The sequence below is a fragment of the Elephas maximus genome, chromosome 4 (assembly GCF_024166365.1).
Source record: "Elephas maximus indicus isolate mEleMax1 chromosome 4, mEleMax1 primary haplotype, whole genome shotgun sequence".
In the NCBI taxonomy this organism is placed as follows: Eukaryota; Metazoa; Chordata; class Mammalia; order Proboscidea; family Elephantidae; genus Elephas; species Elephas maximus.
Window position 1 is genome coordinate 133,848,633 of NC_064822.1, and position 25,510 is coordinate 133,874,142.

The 25,510-nt window shown below is 40.3% G+C and overlaps 1 protein-coding gene across 1 annotated transcript in view; it reads left to right on the top strand.

Annotated features, from left to right (window-relative positions):
• The first annotated feature begins 3,548 nt into the window (after nt 1–3,548).
• The window catches only part of TRHDE (thyrotropin releasing hormone degrading enzyme), a 487,618-nt gene continuing 465,656 nt past the window's right edge, over nt 3,549–25,510 (top strand). Inside the window, exons 1-2 of the mRNA XM_049883907.1 lie at nt 3,549–4,453; nt 19,583–19,856. Coding sequence (XP_049739864.1) covers nt 3,549–4,453; nt 19,583–19,856 — 1,179 coding nt within the window. The remainder of the gene's footprint in view (nt 4,454–19,582; nt 19,857–25,510) is intronic.

A 25,510-nucleotide genomic window follows, 5' to 3' on the forward strand; every position in this document is an offset into this window, starting at 1 on the left:
TGACTTTATTGGCATTTATTAGCTAAGGTCAATAATCATAATATGCACCAAATAAATAAATGTGTTTCTGAGAGAACGCATCAGGTACTTTGGAAAGCCCTGTTGCCTTGTTTAGGGTACTGCATGGCTGTCCCATTGGTAAAGTCAAAAGTGTCTTTAATCCAGTGACCCACAACACTGAAGACCTACAACACCTATAACTCTTAGTAGAAATAGTAGGAAATCATCTCAGTATTTTTGTTAGGAACACAATCTGAAATGTTGCCATTTCTTTTTAGTTTCAGGATAGTACTAACAGTCTCTAATAACGTTAATTATTCTACCTAAGTGCTTGCTTCCTAAGGTAAAAAAAAAAAAAGGGTGCTATATTTTCAGAAATTACAACAAAACAAAACAAAACTCACAAGGATGCTTTTATAACATTGATTATGAAAGGCAGAAATATTTATCCACTTGACCTTGATATTGAGTTTACTTGGTAAAATTACATTTTAGGGGAATCAATGCATTAATAAGTTGTGTATACTCTACTTGGATTTCAAAAACAATCCATCTACTAATTTATTCACATTCAGTAGAGACTTTATTAATTGGTAAATATATTTTTTAACTCTGAAATATCTGAGAGTTCCCCTGCAGAAGCATTCAGAAGTACATGAACACACGAGATACAAAGAACAGAACACCCCCCCTTGAATCTTTTCTTAATAGTATTTTAGAGACAGAAACCCCTTAAAGATCACTTAGTATGTAACTTCTTCATTTAGGCAGTGGTTCTCTGATCCTTGGGGATGGTTCCAGACCCCTTTGATAATCAAAATGTGGTAATCCATGGACTTCAGATCAATATTCCTCAACTGCCAGATTAAAACCTGAGGTCAAGGAAGTCTGGCGACCTGCTGCAGGTTCACACTACTCCATTCCCCTGCCTGCACAATATTTTCTGATACTTCGAAAACAAACGAAGTAACCCCACTCCTCAGCTCTTGAAATGCATATAGCAGATACATATGGACAGCAAGAGCAAAGAGATTTAAAGCAGGGCAGAAAAAAGTAACTTGAACAGAATGTGGCATTTTCCCTTGGTCCGTTGCTAACGGCCCACATACAGCATGCTTTAAAAAGCCACCCTGGCACTTCTTTTCATCATCATTTTAAAATGATTTAAATGGACATTTAAAATGCATGGCATTGGGCATGGATTCCATCTGGGGACACACTGAGAAGAGCTTTATCCAGAAGGGCTGCATTTTTAGTCGCTGTCAGGATAAACTTGACGTGTACTTGGTTTTCTTCTCTTTTGGCCATGCTTTTAAAGCCGAACAAAATATTTTAATTGTATATTTTCGGGTAGCGCGTACAAAGAAGTACACGTTGCTTTTTGTAAGGAAAATAACTATAAACATAAATATAATTAATATAATTTAATTATAAATGTTGATTTATTTAAAATGCCTTCAGAATCTGAAGACTGGAAAGAAACATATAAAAGGAATTATTTCATTCTCTTTATATTCTGAACTTCTTTTTAATTGACTTTGTTTTATTAAAAACTAGACTCCAGCCACTTAGATGTCACTTTTGGAGTGGCTGTTTTTTGAATATTGCTTCAATTAGAGTTCTTCACACAAATTCTGAGAGACTGATATGCCATATACTCGTACACACTCTGCCCTATAATTTAAAACTTCTATAAATTGACAAGCATCCATAACCAGGCAACGGCTTATGAACCTCTTTACGTCCTCGCTGTCAGCTAACACGGTCCTATCAATAACTTCTAACAAAGTTTACTTCTTAACAATTTTGTCTAACAATTTTCCAGATCACACCGGAAAACTGCAAAAAAGTAACTGTGGCTAGGTGAAGTGAAAAACTACCAATTACAGAAGCTGTGTTTTCACTGTTCTAGTAAGTCTAAAGTAATGGGGCTCAGATTCCCGGCTTTTTTCAGTCTCAAGTTTTTGGTCCTGAATGTTATAATGCTTAGGCATTGTAGTTTAATCATTTTCCGATCTAAAAATAGAAATTATCTCTTGGGGAAATTACCTCCTTTCTTTAGCCTTTACTTCCAAAGGATTCTAGTGCCTCATTGCTAACCGCTATTTCAGTACTGCACAGCTGGACACATCACATTGTATAATATATGCAGACAGGCTTTGGAGAATTAATTTCAATTTACATACAATCCTCCAAATCCTCTAGTGAGCTTGATGTGAAATCTGACACAGGCCACGTCTCGCCTGCAAGATCTTCCTTTGCTCTCAGTGTTCTTAGCCAAAGGCTCCAAAGATCCCTTAGAGAGCCGCGGTAGGGGTGGGAGTCGGGAAGAGGGGCGACTGTGGGGCTTGTTACGCTGAAGATTTACAATGTAGTTCTTGCAGGCGGCTCAGCAACCCCCTCTGTGGCTGTGGGTGTCTGGTGTGACAGAGCGGAGAAAAGCTTCTAATCTCCTGTGCCTGCCTCTGCCGCTCAGCCGCTCCCCTCCCTCCCGCCTTCCCTGCCTCCTCGCCTCTCTCGCTCTCTCCTTTGCCTTTCTCCGGGAGTTTCAGTCCCTGAATGCAGCTAGAGTAGCTTTGGCAATCTAGACCCGGAGCCTGTGTGTACACACACGCGCATACACGCGCACACACATGCACACGCGTTCTCACACACTCACCCCGGCTCTCCCCACCGGGATACGGAGCAAACCCGCAGCTTCATCTACCTGAAGGGGATGGCCCGGCCGGACACTTCTAGCTCACTTGTCATCTCCGGAGGGCAGAGCGACAGCAGAACAAGGGAGGTTCCCCGTCGGGTCTGCAACCTCAAGACGTTTGCCGCCACCGCTGCTTAAAGTGTCCAGGGTAGAGGAGAAGGCGACTCCAGGACAAATCCCTGGCACAGCTCCGCAGCCCCAAGACTTCCTCCGACTGCTTCATTCTGGTCTTTCCCTCTCGGCCATCCTCTCCTTCCCGGCTGCGGGGTGTATGGCTTGGGCGCCTCCGGTGCTGCCGCTGCCGCCGCCGCAGCTACTGGGAGCACATCCCACCCAGAGGACTGAACGCCGACCCTGGAGTGGGGGGAGAAAGAGGAAGCCCTAACTTCCCTCCGCAAGACGCTCGCTCTCCCCGGCGCTCTGTCCTCCCCAACCGAGGGCCCGTTGAAAGGCTCCGGCGGAAAGCAAGCGAGAGCGCGGCGCCGGGGCGGGCCAGCCGAGAACCGCAGGCGCGCAGGGGCGGGGGCAGCATGTGTCCCGGCGCCCGGCGCCCGCCCGACAAGTAGCGCGCGGTGCGGTGAGCGAGACGCTTTCCAAGTTGGGCGCTTCCCAGAGTCCGCCTCGGCCGCTCCTGTCCGGAGAGAGGCGGGGCTGATGGGGGGAGCCGAGGCTGCCGTCGCCTGCAGCCAGTGCCCGTCTTAAAAGGACCCAGGCCCGCATCCCCCCGGGTCCCAGCCGGCGTCGCGCTCTCAGCCCGCGTGCGCTCGCTGATGCCTACGCTGGCGGTGGCCCGGGTGGCCCGCCCGCGGGGGGTGCCAGAGGGGGCGGGGGAGGAGGAGGAGGCAGTGTGATGGCCCTGGACGGCGAGCGGGGGCAACAAGAGGAGGAGAAGAAAAAGAAGAAGAAAAAGAAGAGGAAGAAGAAGGAGGAGAAGGAGGAGGGGGCCGAGAAGAGCAGCTCACCCTTCGCGGCCACGATGGGGGAGGACGACACCGCACTCCGGGCCTGCGGCAGGGGGCTCTCGGACCCGTGGGCGGATTCCGTGGGAGTGCGACCCCGCACCACGGAGCGCCACATCACGGTACACAAGCGGCTCGTGTTGGCCTTCGCCGTGTCCATCGTGGCGCTGCTCGCAGTCACCATGCTCGCAGTGCTGCTCAGCTTGCGATTCGACGAGTGCGGGGCGAGCGTAGCGCCCGGCGCCGACGGCGGATCCGAGGGTTTCCCCGCGCGCGGCGGCAACGCCAGCTTCCCGGGACCCGCCCGGCGCAACCACCACGCGGGAGAGGACTCCTCGCTGCCCGAAACGGGCGCGGACGCCACCCCAGGTACCCCGTCTGCCCAGCCGCCGTCGGAAGAGGAGCGGGAACAGTGGCAACCGTGGACGCAGCTGCGCCTGTCGGGTCACCTCAAGCCGCTGCACTACAATTTGATGCTCACCGCCTTCATGGAGAACTTTACCTTCTCAGGGGAGGTCAACGTGGAGATAGCGTGTCGGAACGCCACCCGCTACGTGGTGCTGCACGCCTCCCGGGTGGCGGTCGAGAAGGTGCAGGTGGCCGAGGACCGGGCGTCCGGTGCTGTCCCGGTGGCCGGCTTTTTCCTCTATCCACAAACGCAGGTCCTGGTGGTGGTGCTGAATCGGACCTTGGACGCGCAGAGGAATTACAACCTGAAGATCATTTACAACGCCCTGATTGAAAACGAGCTCCTGGGCTTCTTCCGCAGCTCCTACGTCCTCCACGGGGAGAGAAGGTAGGGAGGGAGGCGGTGCCCCACGCCGCCCCACCCCGCCTGGCGGCCGGACCAGCTAACCGGCCGGCGACCCCGGGGACCAGGCGGGTTTCTGATAAACTTGGGAAAAGAGGGGCGGGGGAAGGAAGAAAGGTGATGGAAGACCATCACCCCAAGTCCTCGGGGTCTCCCAAATGCCTGGGCTTTCACTATGCAAACTCACTCACAAGTTCCAAACTATGAATTCCGCCCCCTCCTCTAGTCGGGACCTCCCCACTTCCGCCCCAAAGTTCTTAGCCAGCCCGGCGCAGGGCTCTTTTTCTAAAGGAGAGTGTGTAATTTGAGCGATGCCGGATTGACTTGAAAAGGCTGCCAAGTTGTCAAAGAAAAATAGGTGAGCTCCAAAGGCCAGGGCAGCAGCGCATCGCGGTAAGATGTCAGGGCAAAATGCTCCTCCCACGTCCATCTACTCTGACTTTTAGCCCTCTGGCAAACGCTGGACAAAGGGTAGGCTTTGGCCGCATGAAGTTTTCCAAAACTGGAAGATGAGATTCTTAGCAGTTTCTTGTGACAGGCTAATGGGGGTGGAGGCGGGAGGGGCGGCTGTCACGTTCAGTGCCAGCAAGAAATGCCCTTCCAGGAGCCACCAGCTCTCCAGGAACACACAGTGACTCCACTTGCTTATTCTGGAGTTTTTGCCCCTGGAAATGACTCCAGTGGTGAAGGGAGAGAAAACCTGCCGTCAGTCTCAAATGCCTTGTTAAAGAGCGCCTTTGATGCGTTTTAGACTTGCACAGTATTTTGTTATTTTATTTTTGAGAGGCTGTGGGACTTTGCACCAGTTGTTTAGAGGTTGGACTTCAGAGTCCAACAGAACTGGTTCAAATACCAGCTGCCCCTCCAACAGGTGAAGGCTTGGGGAAGTTGATTGATTTCTCACAGCCTCTAATTCCTGACAGTGATAACCTCTATTACTTACTGAGGGCCTATATTAACTCATTTATCCTACAACAACCCTGTAGGGTAGGAGCTATTATCATGCAATATTTTACAGATGGGGAAATGAAGGTATAATATAGATTAGTCAAATAACTGTGATTACGTAGTTAGTGAACTGACAAAGCAGGGATTTGAACTCAGGCAGTTTCGATCTCTCATAGGATTGTTGCAGGCGCCCATGAGCAAATACATTAAAAACAAAAAACATTTAACCCTGTACCTGGCATATAGAGTGTCTACCGTAAATATTAGTTAGCTCTTACGGGTGTCCGGTAGTAGTAAGTTCTCAGATATATTGTTGAATGAATGTATAAGTGATTCTTGATCTTTCACTTGACTCATTGCATTTAAAGTAACTGATTAAATGACTAGGGCAGGGGAACAACCAAAGTTAAAAAAAAAAAAGTTTAGAAATATAACAAAGTAAACAAACATAAAAAGGTAACCAGCAACTTGATTAGAGGTAAGTTGGAGATTAGTAACGATGCCAGTGAGAGAGCCTCTCTTTGTTCCTGAGTGACTCTCACAACAGTGGAAAACTGGGGCTCAGCAGTTAAGGGCACCTGAGGTCAGCAGGCTTGTCAATGGAGAGCTGGGACTTGAACATTGGTTTTTCTGAGTCCTAGGCCAGGGCTCACGGTGCTTGAAAACTCTCAGAGGGAGCTGTTATCTTTTAAGAGGCTGAGAAAACGTCAGTGTGTTGTTTGAGCATGCAAAAGTTTCCTTATTGATAGAGCCCGGTGAGGTAACCCCACATAAATAAAGGACCCAAATGCTTTAGTAGTTGCATGATTGTTAAAGCTTCCCATAAGTGAATTATTCACTTCCTAAATCCTAAAATCAGGTATGGATTTTATCTGCCACCACTTTCTCCAACATGTTTTAAGCAATACAAATTAAAGGTTTTTTTAAACCGACAGTCATATCCAATATGGGCTAAAGGCATAGAAGGTAAATTTGCACGTCATGTTTAGAACAAAGCTTGTTACATCAAAATGTCAATACTGGAAATTGCATTCCCCTACCGATAAATCTTGCTGTAGTAAAATGAATATATCTTGGCATGGCAAAAAAAAAAAAAAAAAAACAACAGAATTTGTTGGAAGTATTCATTTTACTACAGCAAGATTTATCAGTAAAAAAAAAAATCTATTTATTTATTTACTGATAAATTTTGCTGTAGTAAAATGAATACTTCCAACAAATTCTGTTTTTTGAACTGCGCCAAGATATATTTGGTGGAACTGAGCTTGTTTTGGTCAGTGCTTTCAAATTAACAGGACTCTTAAAAAGTCCAGATGTTTCTTCTTGACCCATAACTGATTTCTTATACCCCTGGCACATATTTGCATTCAAATACTCTCCTTCAGTTTTCCCTAAACATATAAATAACTTAGTTGAAAGTTTAACCTAGTGCACATGTGGCTAAATTCCACACCCCGATAGAACTGCAAGATTCAGTGGTTCTGGAGAACACATGATGACTTGATTTCTAAGCAGCATCTTAGAGAAAGTTACCCTTCTTCTTTTTGTTTCCTTCAATACCACAATTAATTTGGTAATTTATTGGATGTTTCTACTAGAGTCGATAAGGTAAAAGAAAATATAATAAATTGTTTACCAATTATGCCAACATGCCATATATTAGCTTTTTTTTTTTTTTTTTCCTTACTGTGGCTATTTGGAGATTTCTTAAACAGACCAATAGCAAGAACTCAGTCAGGGTTGGACTTTTATGGGTAATAATTTTGTCACAAAAAGGCAATGTAAATTGGTATTTTAAAAGCCCACTCTGCAAAAGGACGCAGATGCAAACTCTGACATCTTGGTGTCTAGTCATACTTTTGCCAATTTCATTATATGATAATTTCTGTAATAAAAACAAATATTTAATCTACCAGTTGAGGTTCACATTGATAACTTGACATACTTAAGAGAGCAAGACTACAACTTAGTCCACTTAGTCTATGCGGAAACAGTAACTCATTAATACTCAATCCATTTGATTCTTTGATGCACTTCTCAGAGATCTGAGAGAAGGGATTTTGGTGAGGGCAGGAAAGTTAGATACCTTTGTCCCTAGGAAGGTTTTACCCCCAACTTGGTATTGGAGCCCTGGTGGCTCAGCCACTAACCAAAAGGTCAGCAGTTCGACTCTATCAGCCGATCCTTGGGAGCCCTGTGGGGCAATTTTACTCTGTCCTGTAAGTTTTCTGTGAGTCGGAATCCTCTCGACAGTAAAGGGTTTCTTTTTTTTTTTCGGTTTAGGTATGGGGCGGGGGGACTGGTTATGTTTCCCAGGGAAGAGTTGCCTTTCATGGTTCCCATACTGTAACAGAGAAAAGTCCGAAGGCAAGCTCCATATTGAGTCCAATCTTTCCCTACTTGAGGCAAATCTTCTACTGTGTGTTGCTCATTTGTCTTTCTGAGAAAGAAAACTCATCACTTGTTGAGAATTGCAAATAAATAAGTTCTCTTGAAATGTTTACGTGCAAACAGTAAATTATCTCTACTAGACAGAACAAATATTCACTTTTTCCTCAAATAGGTATGCAGCAGACAGATGAAAGGGGTATGTATTTATGCCATAATCTCCTATAGGAGAATGTGCTTGCTTAGAATTAGGTAAAACGTTCATTTACCTGAAGTAATTGGTGCTTTTGGGTAGGCAGATGGTGTGCACACCCATGTTCAAAGTAGGGTACCTTAATTTAGATCCAGATGGTCGGTTTGAAAGAGGAAATTTATCTGAGGTAAATGAACATTTTATTCACTTTCGAAAGAGGGACTGGTTTTCTTTGACAAACTATGATTGGGTCTATAACATGCCAAAGTGACAGAAGACAGAATAAAATTAGAAGGTCTTTTTATGTAAAAGATTGTTTAGAGAGAAACCATGATCTCCAATTAAAATGGGAACATATTATTGTGGTTCTCAAAGAAAACTGAGACCACGTTTTTGCAAAAATCTTGTGGAGAGCATGAAGGATTTTATCTCTGGGTAGGTAGGCTTTTTTTTTTTTTTTTTTTGGGTAGGCATTCAATCTTTTGTGGTATTAGTGTACCTGGTCTGATACCTTGTTATTTTTTTTTGGATGAATTAATCATGATATTTAATAAAAATAAGAAAACACTGAATTGTTTTTATGCTAGAAAGAAGTCTCATCTCTGCCATTCATTCTGGTGAGAGATAATTTTATCTGAGAAAGTGGGAGTGTGTGGCTTTTTGCCCCTCTGTAGATATCTCTGAATTGAAAAATCTTTGAAAACCGTTTGTTTTTAAGAAAACTTTTTTTTTTTTTTTTTAATAATTCCTTAATAGACTTAGTTCATTATTTTCCTTTCAGGAACATATAACCCAGTGGCCAGATTGAAGCCAGTCCTGGATTTTGGCACAGTTCAAAATGTCACCAGTAAACCAAGTCTAAAAAAAAAAAAAAAAAGTCTAGTAAATATTAAAAACAAAACAACAATAGCAACCTGTAACAATTTAATAATGACTCACTCTGGGAGGAAAAGTAATACAGTTGATGATTCTCGTGCCTTGTTTTTCCATCATGCCCTCTGATTTGATCACTGAGGATACATTTTCTCTGAGAGTGTTAAATTAGTTTGCCCATGTTTTTTTTTTTGTTAGAAGCAGCTCCAAATGTGGCCTGTCTGTTCTGCATCTTCTTCAAACAAAGATGGATCTGTGTTATGGATTAAATTATGTCCCCACCAAAATATGTGTTGTAAATCCTAACTTCTATGCCTGTTGGTTATAATCCCATTTGGGAATGGTTTGTCTTTGTTATGCTAATGAGGTGGGGTTAGTGTGGGCTGTATTTTGAGTCAATCTCTATTGAGATGTTAAAGAGATTAAAAGAACAAACAGAGCAGAACTGAAAACCAAACCCATTACTATGGACTCGATTCCAACACGTAGAGACCCTGTAGGCCAGACAGTCCCATAGAGTGCCTGGTGGATTTGAACTGCTAGCCTTTTGGTTAGCAGCCTTAGCACTTAACCACTACACCACCAGGATTTCCAATGGTGTTGGGGTAAAATAGATGCTAGGACACATGGAGATCTCCAAGGAACCAGGAAGCAGAAGCTGAAGAGACAAGGACTTTCCTTCAGAGCCCACAGAAGAAAAAAAGCCTTCCTCTAGGGTTTCTCCTAAATTGAGAGAAAATAAATTTGTTTGTTAAAGCCATCCACTTGTGGTATTTTTGTTATAGCAGCACTAGATAACTAACAGTCTGCTACTGGTTCTCCAATATTTGTTTGGTTTGCACAGCATGTTTATTTCCTCACATTAATTTTTGCCACCTTGTATGTGGAGCCCTGGTGACACAGTGGTTAAGAGCTGCGGTGGGCTATGGCTGGTTACCAAAAGGTTGGCAGTTCAAATCTACCAGTTGCTCCTTGGAAACCCCACGGGGCAGTTATATTCCGTTTCTCTTGCCTTGTTTTTCCATCGTGCCCTCTGATTTGATCACTCAGGCAACATTTTCTGAAAGCATGTATTTTCTCAGAAAGTGTGAAATTAGTTTGCCCATGTTTGGGTTGCTATGAGTCAGAATTGACTTGATGGCAATGGGGTTAACGGATATGTAGATGAGCTTTAGACAACAGTATGGGGCAACAGGTTAGGTTTGTATGCTTGAGGTTGGTGACATTTGGTTGACATGATTACAAGACTAGGAATCACCTCTTTAATCGTGACTTCAAAGAATGATACAAAAAAGAGTGAGGAAGAAATCATTTACCTTTAGTACATGAATGTTTTACAGTCTGTAAAGGAAAGGCATCGCTCCTTCACCTCCAGGCTCATCTTCTACCCACTAGCAAAGATCATTGTTATCTTCATTGTCAAGTTCTTTGCTTGTCCTTTGCGTTCTCTCAGATTTACAATAGTGGCCGGATTCCCCTAGGATTTTTCAGAGCCTTATGCAATCCTGCATTTTACCACCAGAGAGTGGATGCTGTCTCCCACAGGCATAATTTTATTACGTAAATTTGGAAGAATACGAAGATGAAAAATACTCCCTGCTCTTCTTAGTTTCCTGAACAATCTGAAATGATTCACAAATAGGCACAGCTGGATGGTGGTGATGAGGCTGCAAGGGTAGAATAAGACTGGTAAGGTTGGGTGGGGACTGTTTGGGGGTGAAGGGCCCTGACTCACCCTTCCTGCTCTCCCTATCGCTAGGTGTACCTCCCAGGCTTTGAATGCCGTGGTCTAACTCAGATACGAGGAGCTCTGGCTCCAGTTTTTCAGGGACAGGGGCAAATCGATTCTTCCCAGTGCACACCTATTTTGACTCGAAGGATGAAGGTTTAGTTTAGTGATCCAGATCTTTCCCCAGGGTTGCATAATTCAAAAATCAAAACCGAAACCAAAACCAAAACCAAAAAACGAAAATCAGAGGATGGGAAAAAAAAGTTTTAAAATTACTGTTGCTGGTTACTTTTTCTCTCTTTTAAGCATAGGCTCAAGCCATGTTTTGGTTGTGTTGCTGAATGGAAAACTGGGTGTGAGTGTTTCATGCATTTGCTCTCTTCCTGAGCAGAAACTGCCTGGGTTCATGTCCTAACTCTACCACTTGCTAGCTTTATGATCTTGGCCAAGTTTCCTAGCTACTCTGTGTCTGGTGTCCTCATCTGCAAAATGGGGATAATGAAACCTTACTTCGTGTTGTATGGATTGTGAGAGTTAACTAAAGCACTTAAAACAGCATCTGGAATTTGGTAAGCACTTCTGTGGGTATTAAATAACACTGTATTATCCCATGGCTGGATATCTGCTATTTGAGCTGATACAGGTCATGCAGGGCCAATGTTCTTGCCTTGGGGTTTCCTCTTGCTGGCAAAACATTGTGAATATGGTCACTGTGGTTATTCCTTTGGCCACTCTTTGTTTTGCTCCCTAAGCAGAGTTCAAATGATGGGGAAGGAAGAAGCAGAACCCTTTTATCAAGAAGAAGAGAGTGTTTGTTGCATTTCACAGCTAGAGAAATCTCTTGCTTAGCTCTGACACTGTGAGATGAGAATGGTTGAGTGTTGGGGAGATGGGGAGATACCGAAGGAGCGTACAACTTCCCTAATTATGGAGCTATTCTGTATCAGCAGTGAGAATAGTAAGAACTAGTGACTCAAGGGCCAAGAGGATGCTTTCCTTATAATTGCGAGCCAGAAGAGCAAGTAGAAAAACCCTGAGTACCAAGGGAAAGCCATGTCAGTCATTCGATACTGTTCCCAAAACTGAGCTCTGACAGTAGCATGACTATAAAACTTACAGAGTGCTTTACATTTTTCCAATATAAAACAAATCTTGGACACTATTTTATTTATCTTTAGCTAAAACTAATAACATGGCCTATGAAAGTAATTTTAGTGCGTTTGTAATATTCTCCATCAAGGGTGATCAATACTCAGTACTCATTTTGATAAGATTATTTAGTTTATAAATGGGAAAACAATTAAGACTATTATGCTCTGTTTTTATAACACAATTACTCACATATGCATCACTTTCTACCTACATATTGCCAGCATTATCGTATTTTGTTTTTAGCTCTAGAATGGTTATTTAAAAAAAAAAAAAATAGACTACACTCTTGCTTATAGCACTGAATATTCAACAGGAATACTTCCCTACTGAAATGGCAGAGGTTTAATGACTCATTGGAGTACATAAAAATACACAGTCTAAACAACAGCCCATTTTAGCTTAAAACATTTTTGTCATAGAGTAATAATTTGCATTTTGATTAACAACCCTCACTTTAAATGGGAAATGTGTAACTTCCATGACCTTGTAACTTAGTCTATGTACTGCAAGCAGCTGGACAGTAACCAGATGTTCCACTGGAACTTGAGGCCTTGGAAGTTCTTATTACCAATCTTAAACTACTGGAACACTAGGAAAATTGGAATTGTGACAGAAGTAAGTTCAAAGATCATTTTTCACTGTGCTATACCAATTTCTTTTTTATACATGTGGTATGCATAGATGTGGCCCAAATGGAAACCTTTCTAACATGCTATGCCATTTGTGAGGCTCTCTTGGTTTTGGCAAATTCCATGGCGAAAGCTCATGGATCCGTCTGAATACAAACAGTGTTCAATGTAAATGTTTGTTTCCCCTGCATATTTTACCTTTATGAAAAGGCAAACTGAAAATAATGGAGCAGAAATTGTTTTGTATCACATACTGTAATTTGTTGGCAATATCAACCAACATTAATGCATCCCTTCTGCTGAATATTATTGTAATGACTTGACACAGTAGCTTGCCTAGCGAACTTCCGCAGAAATAAGAAGAAATCAATTCTGTATATCCTTCAGTGGCAGCACAGAGCTTTAAGCCCTCCTTCTTAACTCAACCAAAATGTCAAATAGACAAGTCATTAAGAAAATCAACTAATTTATTTTAGATAGAAGAGAATTAACATGCGTGTATATTATTCACATTTTTCTAGTTATGCTAAAGTGACATTCTTAGAATGACACTTCCAGAATGTCATGTTTGGAAGTGTAATTTTTTATGGTAATAGAGGGACTCATTAACAGATAAGAATGATTTTGTTTAAGAAAACAGAAGGAAAACAGACAACAAAATACTTGTCTCCATTACCTTCTGTGTCCTGCTGTTTTGTTTTTTTGCTGTATTACACATGTGTTTCATATCCATACCATGTATTCAAATGTTTTCTATTTTTAATTAATTTTTTTCGTATTTCTTGTCACTGGCGTCCTGCTACCAACTCAGTCTCATCTCCAATTCACTCAAAAAACCAAACTCATTATTTTCTTCTTCAGATCATCCTCTTTATAGGCCTTCTTAATGTTTTTAATGACACTAAGCAGGAAGGAAATCTCATTTTCACCAATTGAAGGTAACCATAAAATATATGCAATGAAGACAACATTATATTTCTGAAATCCAATAGGTGCTTTTGTCTTCTGAGGGCACTGAGCCTGAAGCCTGCTCTTTTTGTTAGAAAGGAGAATATCAAGGATACGAGTTATGAGATGGGCTCCCAATATGGAGACCTGATATAACCAGAGTCTGTTAACAGATAGCAGACAGGGTGCTAACTTAATATGCAAGTCAGAACTTTTAAAAGACTTATTTATGTCTGTGCTTCCTACAGTCAACTTACTCATTTTCCCATCAGTCTCTGACCCTTAAAATCCTACTCAGTCTTCAAGACCAATTTATATGCTTCTTCCTTCATAAAGTCTTGAATTCTTGAGACCAATGGTTATCAGCTGGAAAAATTTTGCCCCCACCCCCTACCCTACACATAAACTTCCCCATCCCAACCCCCAAGGGACATTTGGCAGTGTTTGAAGACATTTTTTTGGACTGTCACACTGGTGTTACTAGTATCTAGTAGGCAGAGAGTGAAGATGTTGCTAAATATCTTAAGATGTATAGGACAGCCCCCTAGAATAAAGAGTTTTCTGGCCACAAATGTCAGTGGTGCTGAGGTTGAGAAACTCGGCTTTAGATGAGTGTAATTTCTTCATACATTTTCCCTCTTTGCTATGACTTTTGTATAGTACCTACTCAGGTATATGTTTAATTTATTTTATTAGAGTATAAACTCCTTGAGAGAAGGAAGCATATATTTATCTTTTCTTCCCAGTATTGAACACTCAAAAAATGAATGATTAAGAGAAGTAAATGCATTATAGAACTTGTAATAAAAGGCTATTTAATGGTAATGTAATTTAGCATTTTAAGAGAACCTCATAAAATTCAAGGAGCATTTCATTTCTATTTTTTGTTGGAGGTATAGGATCTCAAGCTTGGAAAAAACCTTAAAGGTGATCTACTCCAACTGCTCTTCTTTTCCAAGGAACTTCTTTTGATTTCCTGAATGCCAAATTGAAATTCAATTGCAGTTGTCCTCAGGTGCCAGACTGTGAAATTAGTAATTCCTCATTTAGACATTATCAGAATATATGGTGGCCCTCCATGCATAGATATACATTGTGTGTATGACTTCATTAAGAATATTAATTTTAGAAAAAGTCACAAGGTCATCTTTATAGTTCTTTTCACCCTGATAATCAGTAGTTTAAATTGCTAGCATTACTAAGATGTTTCCTTACTAAGTAAGGAAAAAAAAAACCAAAAAAACTTCATAAAGTGTTCCCTTCGCATACATATTTGGTTTATTAATTTAGCCCAGAGGTATTTCAGTTTTCTACATCTGATAAATTCCTGCCCATTATTATTTAATGTCACAGACACCTTTGATTTTTACTTAAAGACTAGTGCATTCTAATTGTAACCTCTCTGTTGATCTCTTGGGGAACTTTTTCCCTACTTCTAGCCGTTGAGTCAGTTCCGACTCATAGCAGCCCTATAGGACAGAGTAGAACTGCCCCATAGAGTTTCCAAGGAGCGCCTGGATTCAAACTGCAGACCTTTTGGTAGCACTTAACCACTGTGCCACTAGGGTTTCTATGATTTGTCTTTTCGTGTGTGTGTGTGTGTGTGTGTGTGTGTTTCTTTTCAGTTAGCTAGCAAAGACCTTAAGGACAAAAACCAAGTAGCATATCCTTTTAAAAAATCTTACCAAATATCTAATATTGTGAGAAACTCATATATAGTAGGCAATACCTAGTTGTTCAGTGATTGGAATTGGTGTTCTCAGATACTCAAGTGAAAAGGGAACACTTTTCCTCGTATGTGAAATCTTGTGAGTTTATTTTTAAATCGTCTCAATAGAGAAATTGCAAGTTCAGTGGACACTTTAATTCATAAAGCTGAAAGATAAAATTCAAGAGTATTATTTAAGACAAAAATAAGGGAAAGGAAAATTGTAAATGGGTGCATTTTAACTAAAAGGTACTGACACCTCATTAAGCAAAAATGATATTACTGTCATCAGAAAGTAATAAGGAATGCCAGGATGCTGGCAAATTTGGAAATAAGAGCCCTTATTTCCTACATTTGAATGAAAATGTTGTTTATGAATTATGACTAAAATGAATCTTACTGTTTTGAGATGGAATTAGCTTTTTCTCAGACAAGAAATGTCAGTTCTAGACCCAGCTGCATACTAATTGTGTGTGTAATTTTGGATAAATCTCTTAAGCCTACTGGATCTACTTTTTTATCTTAGGAATTTGAGAGAGCTGGACTATTTGTTTATAGGAATCTTTCCACTTTAACCTTATATTTATATAAAATTTATAGTTAAAACTTCTTTTTCATACATTATCTCATTTTACCATCTCATCTGTTTTATAAGGAAGGCCAACAGACATTATTATCTTCCTTATACTAATGAAGAAACAAGCTCAGACAGTTAAGTGGCTTACCCAGGTCTGCCATGTAGCAGCCAATGCTATTTCCGAGATAGCTCTCTCTGAGAAAGCACATACAATAATATTTAGAACTATCCTATTTTTCTCGAGTACAAAACCAAGCTCTAAAAAAGTAGGCTCTTGGTGATAAATGTAAGCTTCATAATTTTAAAATGGTATATTTACTCCTGATAGTTTGAGCCAGGGATAGCCAATAAGACTCAGTATTTTTCATTTCGATCCTATTGATTGGTAGTCGCTGACAGAAATTCAAGCCAGCATCAAAACAGGACATAGAATGAGGAATATCATTGCTGATATCAGATGGATCTTCTCCAAAAGCAGAGAATATCAGGAAAATGTTTACCTGTATTTTATTGACTATGCAAAGGCATTCGACTGCATGGATCATATTATAGATAACATTGTGAAGAATGGGAATTCCAAAATAATTGTGCTCATGAGGAGCCTGTACATAGACCAAGAGACAGTCATTCAGACAGAAAAAGGGCAGTTATGTATTTGGCAGTTATGTAATGATGTAATCTGGCAGTTATATAGTGATGTAGTCATCCTCCATTTTGTGATCTGATGTGGTCATCCTTCATTTTTGCCTAAAATCAATTTCTGCACAATGACCTGGTCTTTAGAATCTAACCATGTTGATAAGTGAGGAGGGGGGTATATCAGGCAGTTCATTGTGTGGTTTAAAATCAGGAAAGGTGTGCGTTAGGGTTGAATCCTTTCACCATACTTATTCAATCTGTATGCTGAGCAAATAATCCGAAAACCTGGACTATATGAAGAAGAACGGGGCATCAGGATTGATGGAACACTTATTAACAACCTGTGATATGCAGATGACACAACCTTGCTTGCTGAAAGTGAAGAGGACTTGAAGCAGTTACAAATGAAGATCAAAGACTACAGCCTTCAGTATGGATTACACCTCAACATAAAAAAACAAAAATCCTCACAACTCGACCAATTAGCAGCATCATGATAAGTGGAGAAAAAATTGAAGTTGTCAAGGATTTCCTTTTACTTGGATTCACAATCAATGCCCACGGAAGCGCTGTCAAGAAATTAAGCAATGTGTTCTATTGGGTAAATCTGCTGCAAAAGTCCTCTTTAAAATATTAGAAAGCAAAGTCAGTTTGAGGACTAAGGTACACCTGACCCAAGCTGTGATATTTTCAATTGTATGCATGCGAAAGCTTGACAGTAAATAAGGAAGGCTGAAGAAGAGTTGATGCTTTTGAATTATGGTGTTGGCAAAAAATATTGAATATACCATGGATTGGAAACCCTGGTGGCGTAGTGGTTAAGTGCTATGGCTGCTAACCAAAGGGTCGGCAGTTCGAATCCGCCAGGCGCGCCTTGGAAACTCTATGGGGCAGTTCTACTCTGTCCTATAGAGTCGCTATGAGTTGGAATTCACTCGACGGCACTGGGTTTTTTGGTTTTATACCATGGATTGCCGGAAAAACAAACAAATCTGTCTTGGAAGAAGTACAGCCAGAATACTCCGTAGAAGTGAGGATGGTGAGATTTCGTCTCACATACTTTGGACATGTTATCAGGAGGGACCAGCCCCTGGAGAAGGATATCACGCTTGGTAAATTAGAGGGCCAGCGAAAAAGAGGAAGACCCTTAACAAGATGGATTGGCACAGTGACTGCAACAGTGGGCTCAAGCATAGCAATGGTTCTGAGGATGGCAGAGGACTGGGCAGTGTTTCATTCTGTTGTGCATAGGGTTGCTATGACTGGATGGCACCTAACAACAAGAACAACAATGAACTGCCTGATATACCCCACTCCTCACTTATCAACATGGTTAGGTTCTAAAGACCAGGTCATTATGCAGAAATTGATTTTATGCAAAAATGAAGGACGACCACATCAGATCACAAAATGGAGGATGACTATATCACTATATAATTGCCAGATTGCGTCATTACATAACTGCCAAATTACATCATTACACAACTGCCAAACCATCGAGAATCATGGCTCAGTCAAGTTGACACATAACCTTAACCATCTCAGACAGTGTTATTCTCACCTCAGCATTTGTTATTGCCATATGTATATCATTAATATGCAAAATGGTTGGATAGTAGGTTTTCTTTTATTGTAAATGTGAAATGTCAGATAACAGCAGTTGATAACTGAGGAGTAGGTGTACTGTGCTGAGAATAATTTTCAGGCCAAGCCCAGGCTCAGTGGGAAAGTGCTGTGTTAGATTAGCACATCTACTCTGGATTATAAGGAGGCTTGGTGGTGCAGCACTTAAGTACTCAGTTGCTAATCTAAAGATCGGTAGTTTGAACACCCAGCAGCTCTGTGGGAGAAAAAACCTGGCAATCTGCACCTGTAAAGATTACAGCCTAGAAAGCCCTATGGAATGGTTCTACTCTGTCACGAGACCAAAATCACATGAGTTGAAAATCGATTCGTCACCCAACATTTAACAACCCTGGATGATTAAGGGGGAGAGTGGTGGGAGAAAGAGCCTTCCAAAGAAGTTACTTTAGAATTCAGTAATGTTTTACAAAGGATCTTACCTCAAGTTTTGTAGCTAGTATTAAAAAAAAAAAAAACCAAAAACTTTCATTAACTTTTATCATGAGTATTTTCATGAATGAGGGCCTCTTTTTAAAAGTTAAAAGTGTGCCCTTCTTAAAGTACTTTATTCTCTGTAAGAGAACATGGAGGTGGCTTCTAGTTAAGAGTTTTAATGAGATGCACCTTGATTCGAAAACTTGAGGGCAAAAAAAAAAAAAAAAATCCATTGCCGTCTAGCCTATTCTGACGCAGAGCAGAACTGCCCCATAGGTTTTCCAAGGCTGTGATATTTATGGAATTTGACTGCCATGTTTTTCTTCTGTGAAATGGCTGGTAGTTCGAACTGCCAACCTTTTGGTTAGCAGCCAAGTGATTAACTACAGCACCGCCAGTGCTCTGTCTCTGTGTGTGTGTGTGTGTATATGTGTATGTATATGTGTGTTACAGTGCCCCAGGAAAGGCTGCCATTTATTGACTGCCTGCTCCATCTGCTCACCTTGATAGACGCTTCACATCCTCTTCCCCCCAGCTTTATAATACCTTCTGAGTTAGTCTTGGCTATTTTCTTTTTAAACGATCAACAACCAAACCGTAGGGCATTAGTAATTACCTAAGTCTGAGAAAGTTATGTAGCCAGGATTCAGACCAATTTTTGTCTGGCTTAAAGTCCTTGTTCTTAACAAAATCTGGCCATGTCTTGTTGAAATCTGAGAGCATAGATGTTTCCCAGTGATGGTCTGTGTTCTACATACCCTTGAGGATAGCTTTTGGAGTTTCGTTTCACTGTCTTTACCTGTTGTAACTAAACCAAAAAAGAGAATCATTTTCTAGTATTTGTTGATCATTATTTTCCAATATTTGCCAATGAATTTTTTTTCTGTAGAGTGTAATATTTTATTTAGCAAGTGCTACAAGAGGTCAGCAGTTCAAATCCACCATTTACTCCTTGGAGACCCTATGTGGAAGTTCCACTCTGTCCTATAGGGTCGCTATGAGCTGGAATCTACTTAATGGTAATGGGTACTCTGCACTGAGTGAATTTACTTCAATTGAGACAAAAACTTCATTCAGGATCTTTTATCATTTGGGAAGTAAATTATACATGAACTGTGTTCTCAAGGTATTTATGCACTTAAATTTGGTTCAGAAAAAAATAAAGCTTGCAATTTGGCAAAAATAAGTTATTCTATTAGCAGAAGCATGCACTTTAGCCAAACTTAACTCAAGCCATAAATATTATTGAGAATGTCCTTTTCTTTTTTCCAGATTCCTTGGTGTTACTCAGTTTTCACCTACACATGCCAGAAAGGCATTTCCCTGTTTTGACGAGCCAATCTACAAGGCTACTTTCAAAATCAGCATCAAGCACCCAGCAACCTATTTATCTTTATCCAATATGCCAGTGGAAACTTCCGTGTTTGAGGAAGATGGATGGGTTACGGATCACTTTTCACAGACCCCTCTCATGTCCACATATTACTTAGCCTGGGCAATTTGCAACTTCACATACAAAGAAACTACCACCAAGAGTGGGGTTGTTGTAAGTATTTTAAACTTAATGATGTTTTTGGATAATGTACCCTCTGTAAAGTAACCTGATTCTTGTATTAACGATGAATCATTTCTAACCTCTTTCATATTTTATTTAGCTGAATTCTTAACTCTCGGGGGAAAATTATCTTCCTGGTTTCAGAGGGTCAGACAGGAACCTCTCTTTTATACCTAGCTGTCTTATTCCTTTACACACTTGCTGCCTGAACCCTCCCACCCCCATCCCTGTTTCTCCTCGTTTCCACCTCCATTGCCTGGGTGTCTCTGGAGCAGTTGTTGTCTGCTTTGGGAAATTGCCTACTTTGGTTTATGAGACTGAAAAAAAGTCTTCTTTTTCTAAAGTTATGAAATATTTCAAATATACAGAAAATGTGGAGAACACTATAGTAAACCCCATGTACTCAGTAGGCAAATCTATGAAACTAAACATTTTACTATCGTTGCTTTGGTCTAATTTAATTTTTGAGAAAGTACAATAATGGATAGAGTTAAAACCCTCTCTGTACCTCTCCCTGATTTCACTGTCTTGCCCTCTTCCTTAGCTATCATTCCATCCTGAATTCAGGGTTTGCCATTTCCATGCATATTATCATATAATTATTATGCATATATGTATACCATGCTGTAAAATTTTATAGAAGTGGTTTTATACTATAGATATCATTCTGCAGCATATTTTTATTTCATTTTATTTTTTGCCTAAGATTATGTTTTTGTGGTTGGTCTGGATACAATGGTTGAATGAATATATCATAATTTTTCTGAATTTTTAAGTATTAACAGTGCTTCAGTCAATATTTTTATACATAAGTTCTCCTGACCATCTGCTAGAATTTCTGAAAGGCGTAAACCTTTTTTCTGTGGCAATGGGTTATGAGTTTATAAAGGTTTCTTTAGCCCATTGACCCCCAGATGGTGGGATATATTCTTAGAGAAGCATGAGATATAATGAGCCTGAATAATTTACTGTTTGTATTAGGTTTATAACGAGCCTAGTGGTACAATGAATAAGTGCTTGGCTGCTAACCTAAAGGTTGGCAGTTGGAACCCATCCAGTGGCTCTGTGGGAGAAAGGCCTGATGATCTGCTCTTTTAAAGATTACAGCCTGGAAAACCCTATGGGACAGTTCTGTTCTGTCACATGGGGTCGCCAAACCAAAAAAAAAAAAAACAACCAAACAGCACCATCGAGTCTATTCTGACTCATAGCGACCCTATAGGACAGAGTAGAACTGCCCCATAGAGTTTCCAAGGAACGCCTGGTGGGTTCGAGCTGCCAACCCTTTGGTTAGCAGCTGTAGCACTTACCCATTATGCCACCAGGCTTTCCCATGGGGTCACAATGAGTCGAAAATCATCTCAATGGCACCTAATAATAACACATTAAGCTTCCAATAAAAATCAAGTGAATTCTCTTTGATAGCTGTCATTTGTAAAATGATAGTGTTCTAGACACAGTGATTAAGAGCTCGGCTACTAACCAAAATGTCAGCAGTTCGAATCCACCAGCTGCTTCTTGGAAACCCCATGGAGCAGTTCTACTCTGTTCTGTATGTTTGCTATGAGTTGGAATCGACTCAATGGCAACAGGTTTTTTTTTCTCTCTTTTTTTTTCTTTTGATGTAACAACCTCCTCTCTAATTTGATGACTTATATGATGAATATGCATTTATTTTAATTTTCATGTTAGCCCTAAGGCAGGGTACTATAATTTTGTTTTTCCAAATGAGTAAAGTAAATTGAGGTTTAAAGAGATTAAGTAACTTGCCCAGGGTCAAAAAGTAAGAAAGTGTTAGAGCCTAAATTGAACCTCCATTGGTCTGATCCCAAATTTTGGGCTTTTCCCCTTATTTCTTAGGAGCTCTGTGTTTAACCATTTCACCCGTGTGTCTATAAGAGAATTCAGGTAGTAATTCTTCCCATCCAATGATGATCACATTCAGTGTTGACTGAACACAACAGTAGAGGTCAATAAAAAATAGAAACCTATATTCTTATTCTGTATGAAGTTCATAGCTCTGTAATAACCTAAATTTTGAAAAATAGGTTTGGCTAAATAAATTTTCCTCACTGTTACTTTTCATTTAAATCACTGTGGAGCGTGTTTAAAAATAAATCTGCTGCGTGCAAAATTAATACCGTTATTAAAGAACTGTATATATTGAATTCATATGCATAAACATTAAAATAATGTTCTAAGTGCTATGCATAATTACTATAGAGAGACATTTTACTTTTTTGGACTTATTATTTGATATGATGAGTTCCTTTGATGTTTCTGATGTCTCTTATGGACATTTCAAAGTTGTACTCATTGGACCAGCCAGAGAAAAGAAACACCAAGATGTCTCATTTCCTGTAATGTCTTCAAAAGCTGATGTTTGACTTGCTGTGGGTATACTGGAAATGCTTTCTTCCAGCATGTTTTCTTAAAGTGTCTTAAAAATGTTCTCGGTGCTAGACAATGATACTTGTTGCTGAGTGACACATGTTTAATACCAGACATGCTCTAATTATTTGGCTGTTACTTTTTGTTAGAGTTAAGAATCTAATTAGTAAACATTTTAAAAGTTCTACTTTATAATTTTTACGTAGAAAAGATAAAACATGCTACTGGAGAGCATTGAAAGGTCAGCTGGAATAAACTTAGATTATATAATCTAAAAATGCTAAGGTCAGTAAAAAGGAAAACAAAATTGCCATAGGGAGTTCTTATTTATCAACTGTGGACATATGGTTTAAAAACCTCTGTTCTTCTGTCACCGTTTGGAAATCCAATCTATTTTCTTTCCACTGCCTTTCCCTCTTATTATTGGAAGTACATAGAAACGACATTTCTCAGCCCTTAACAGCTGGAAGGAGTGAAAGTTTAGCTTTAGAATTCTGGGCATGGAATAGTCACGTGAAGTCCAGGTAGTCATTCAGACCAGGGACTTAAACCCTTTACTCTGGGATAGGAGAGAGGAACTTAAATAGCATCTTTCTAATACACAGCTGAATGATAGCAATGCCTCAAGTGAGCATAGTTGGGGCATCATCGTTATCATCATTATTTGCTTATTAAACTACTTACACTTTACAAGGCACTATCCTCAGTAATTAGAAAGTTAAAAAGCAGTCCAAAATCCCTTTAGTACAGATATTGAAAATGCAGCTTTCAGATCGAATCTAAGCCTGCAGACATGTTTTATTTACCTAGCCCTAAAATGCTTAACATTTTTCTTTAATTAGTTGTCAAAATCTAGAAATTGAGAGATTACACACAAAATTACTTAAATTTCTGGCCTATTTTGAAAACCTGGAAGATCTTGTAACACTGGGTTCACATTCCAACTTGGCAATATTTGTCTTCATTTATTTCTTCATCAGCCATTTATTGAATGCCCACTGTGTGCCAGGCATTGTCCTGGGCTCTGGGGATATAACAACAAAATAGACAGAGTCTCGTCTCTCAGGCAACTTACATGCTAATGAAGAGAGAGAGAGAGAGAGACAATAAACAAATAAATACATACCTCCGGTGGGTGATATATGCTATGAAGAAAATCAGCATGCTGAGTGGTGGCTGATCCACGTACATGTGGCATTTGCTTCCTAGTATAACTTAATCTAGACTACTTTCGTCCTTTTGTACCTAGTCCACTTCATCTTCTTTGATCAGGTAGTTATTTGGGTTTTCAATCCTTGTTTGGGGGATAATTCAGTAGGGGAGCCAAGGAATAAGCAATAGGAGAAATAGGAATAGGAATAAGCAGTGAATTCACTAACTGTGAATTTGTGACAATAAAAAAAAAAACATTCACTAATTCTCAAGTGAAAGTTGTAGAAGTTAAGTTCAAGACAGTTTAGAAGAGGGAGAAATTTCTGTGGGTTGGAGTCTAGAGATCTACTTCATAGAAGAGTTGGGATTTAGTGTGGACCCAAATAATGGTTTGGTTGTAGAGAAGTAGATGTGTGTATAAAATTCTAGGAAGAGGAGATGTTACGAAAAATGTCACAGATACAGGGATTTCTGTGGAAGATAGTATAGCATTTTAGTTATAAATATGGATTTAAGAATCAGGTAGGCCTGTTTTTGAATTTCAGCGCTGCTTCTGTGTGATCTTGGTTAATTACTTAACCTCTCTTTATCACCTTTTTTTTTTTTGTTTTTAAACTGAAAATACAAATTCTTCCTTTACATTGTTGTCCTGGTTACTGTTGTGACAAAACAAACACCCCAAAGCTTAGTGGCAGGAAACAACCACTTCTTTATACCGAAGGTTCCTATGGGTTAGGAATTTGGACAGGAAACAGTGGAGATTGCTTGTTTCTCCTCAGTGATGTCTGGGGCCTCAGTTGAGGACTTTGGATAGTTAGGAGTGACCCAACATCTGGGAGCCAGAATGAGCTGGAGGCATCTTCACTCATGTGTTTGGGGTTAGTACTGACAATCTCTTTGGAACTTAGCTGGGGCTATGGGCCAGATCACCTACATGTGACCTCTCCATGTGGCCTGGGCTTCCACAAAGCATGTGGCCTCAGGGTGGTTGTACCTCTTAACATGGTGCTTCAGGGCTCCAGAGTGAGTTCCCCAAAAGAACTAGATGGAAGCTATATGGCCTTTTCTGACTTATCCTCACGAGTCACTCAGTATTACTTAAACTACATCTAATAGTTTCAAAGAAGTCACTAAATATGGCCCCAATTTAGTAGAAGAGGACGTAGACCTCACTTCTTGACAGGAGAAGTGCTGAATAATTTGTGGAAGTGTTTTAAAATCAGTACAGTTTGCTCTCTGGCTGTAAGTCATTACCATTCATCCTATGTACAAAATGCACTCACTCGTTGAGAAGGAATGAACCACCAATGGGTTTCATCCTATTACAGCATCAGGCCCAAGTTGACATTCAGGATCTCACCACATAATTTAGGTCCAACTGCAGATGAGAACTTGGGCTTGGTCTCTTGGGCATGCTTTCTCTTACTCTGAAGATGTGTCAAGTAAGAAGACAAGTTAGTTACCCCAGGCACACCCAATATGCAATTGTAAAACAGGCATAAAATTATTGCAGTAGACTCTCCCATTCAAAAATGGAGAAAATAGGAGGATTCAACAGTCACTGGCCCATAGCAGTTCTGAAATCCAGTTGGGCACATGCATCCAATTCCTTTTTATGGCTCTTTGCTACTCCCTGTGAGTTATTCTCCCTGGCACTTGGCCTCATCTGTTGGGATCTTAGTATTGCTTTATAAGTCTTCTTTTCTTTTCTAATTTAAAAGTAGTTTGTGCAATTCATGACATCAATTACATTCTTCATGTTGTGTAACCGTTGTCACTATCCTCTTCCAAATTATTCCACTGCCATTAGCATAAACTCACTGCCTTCTAAGCTTTTTATCTAAACTTTCTGGATGCTGTTGTCGATTTGATCCCACATAATTCTTTGAAAAAGCACAATGCTCAAGGCAGACATACTTTACTATAAGCTAAACTATGGTTTAGAATGTAACAAGGAGTACTATTATCAGCTCATCTCATGGTCTCTTAAGTTGAGTAGAGTTTCTTAAATTGATAACCCCTTGTGTGATTGAATTTTAATTTACATTTAAACCCTCGATTTCCCCTTAATTTTTTTTTTTTTTTAAGATTCCACTTTGATG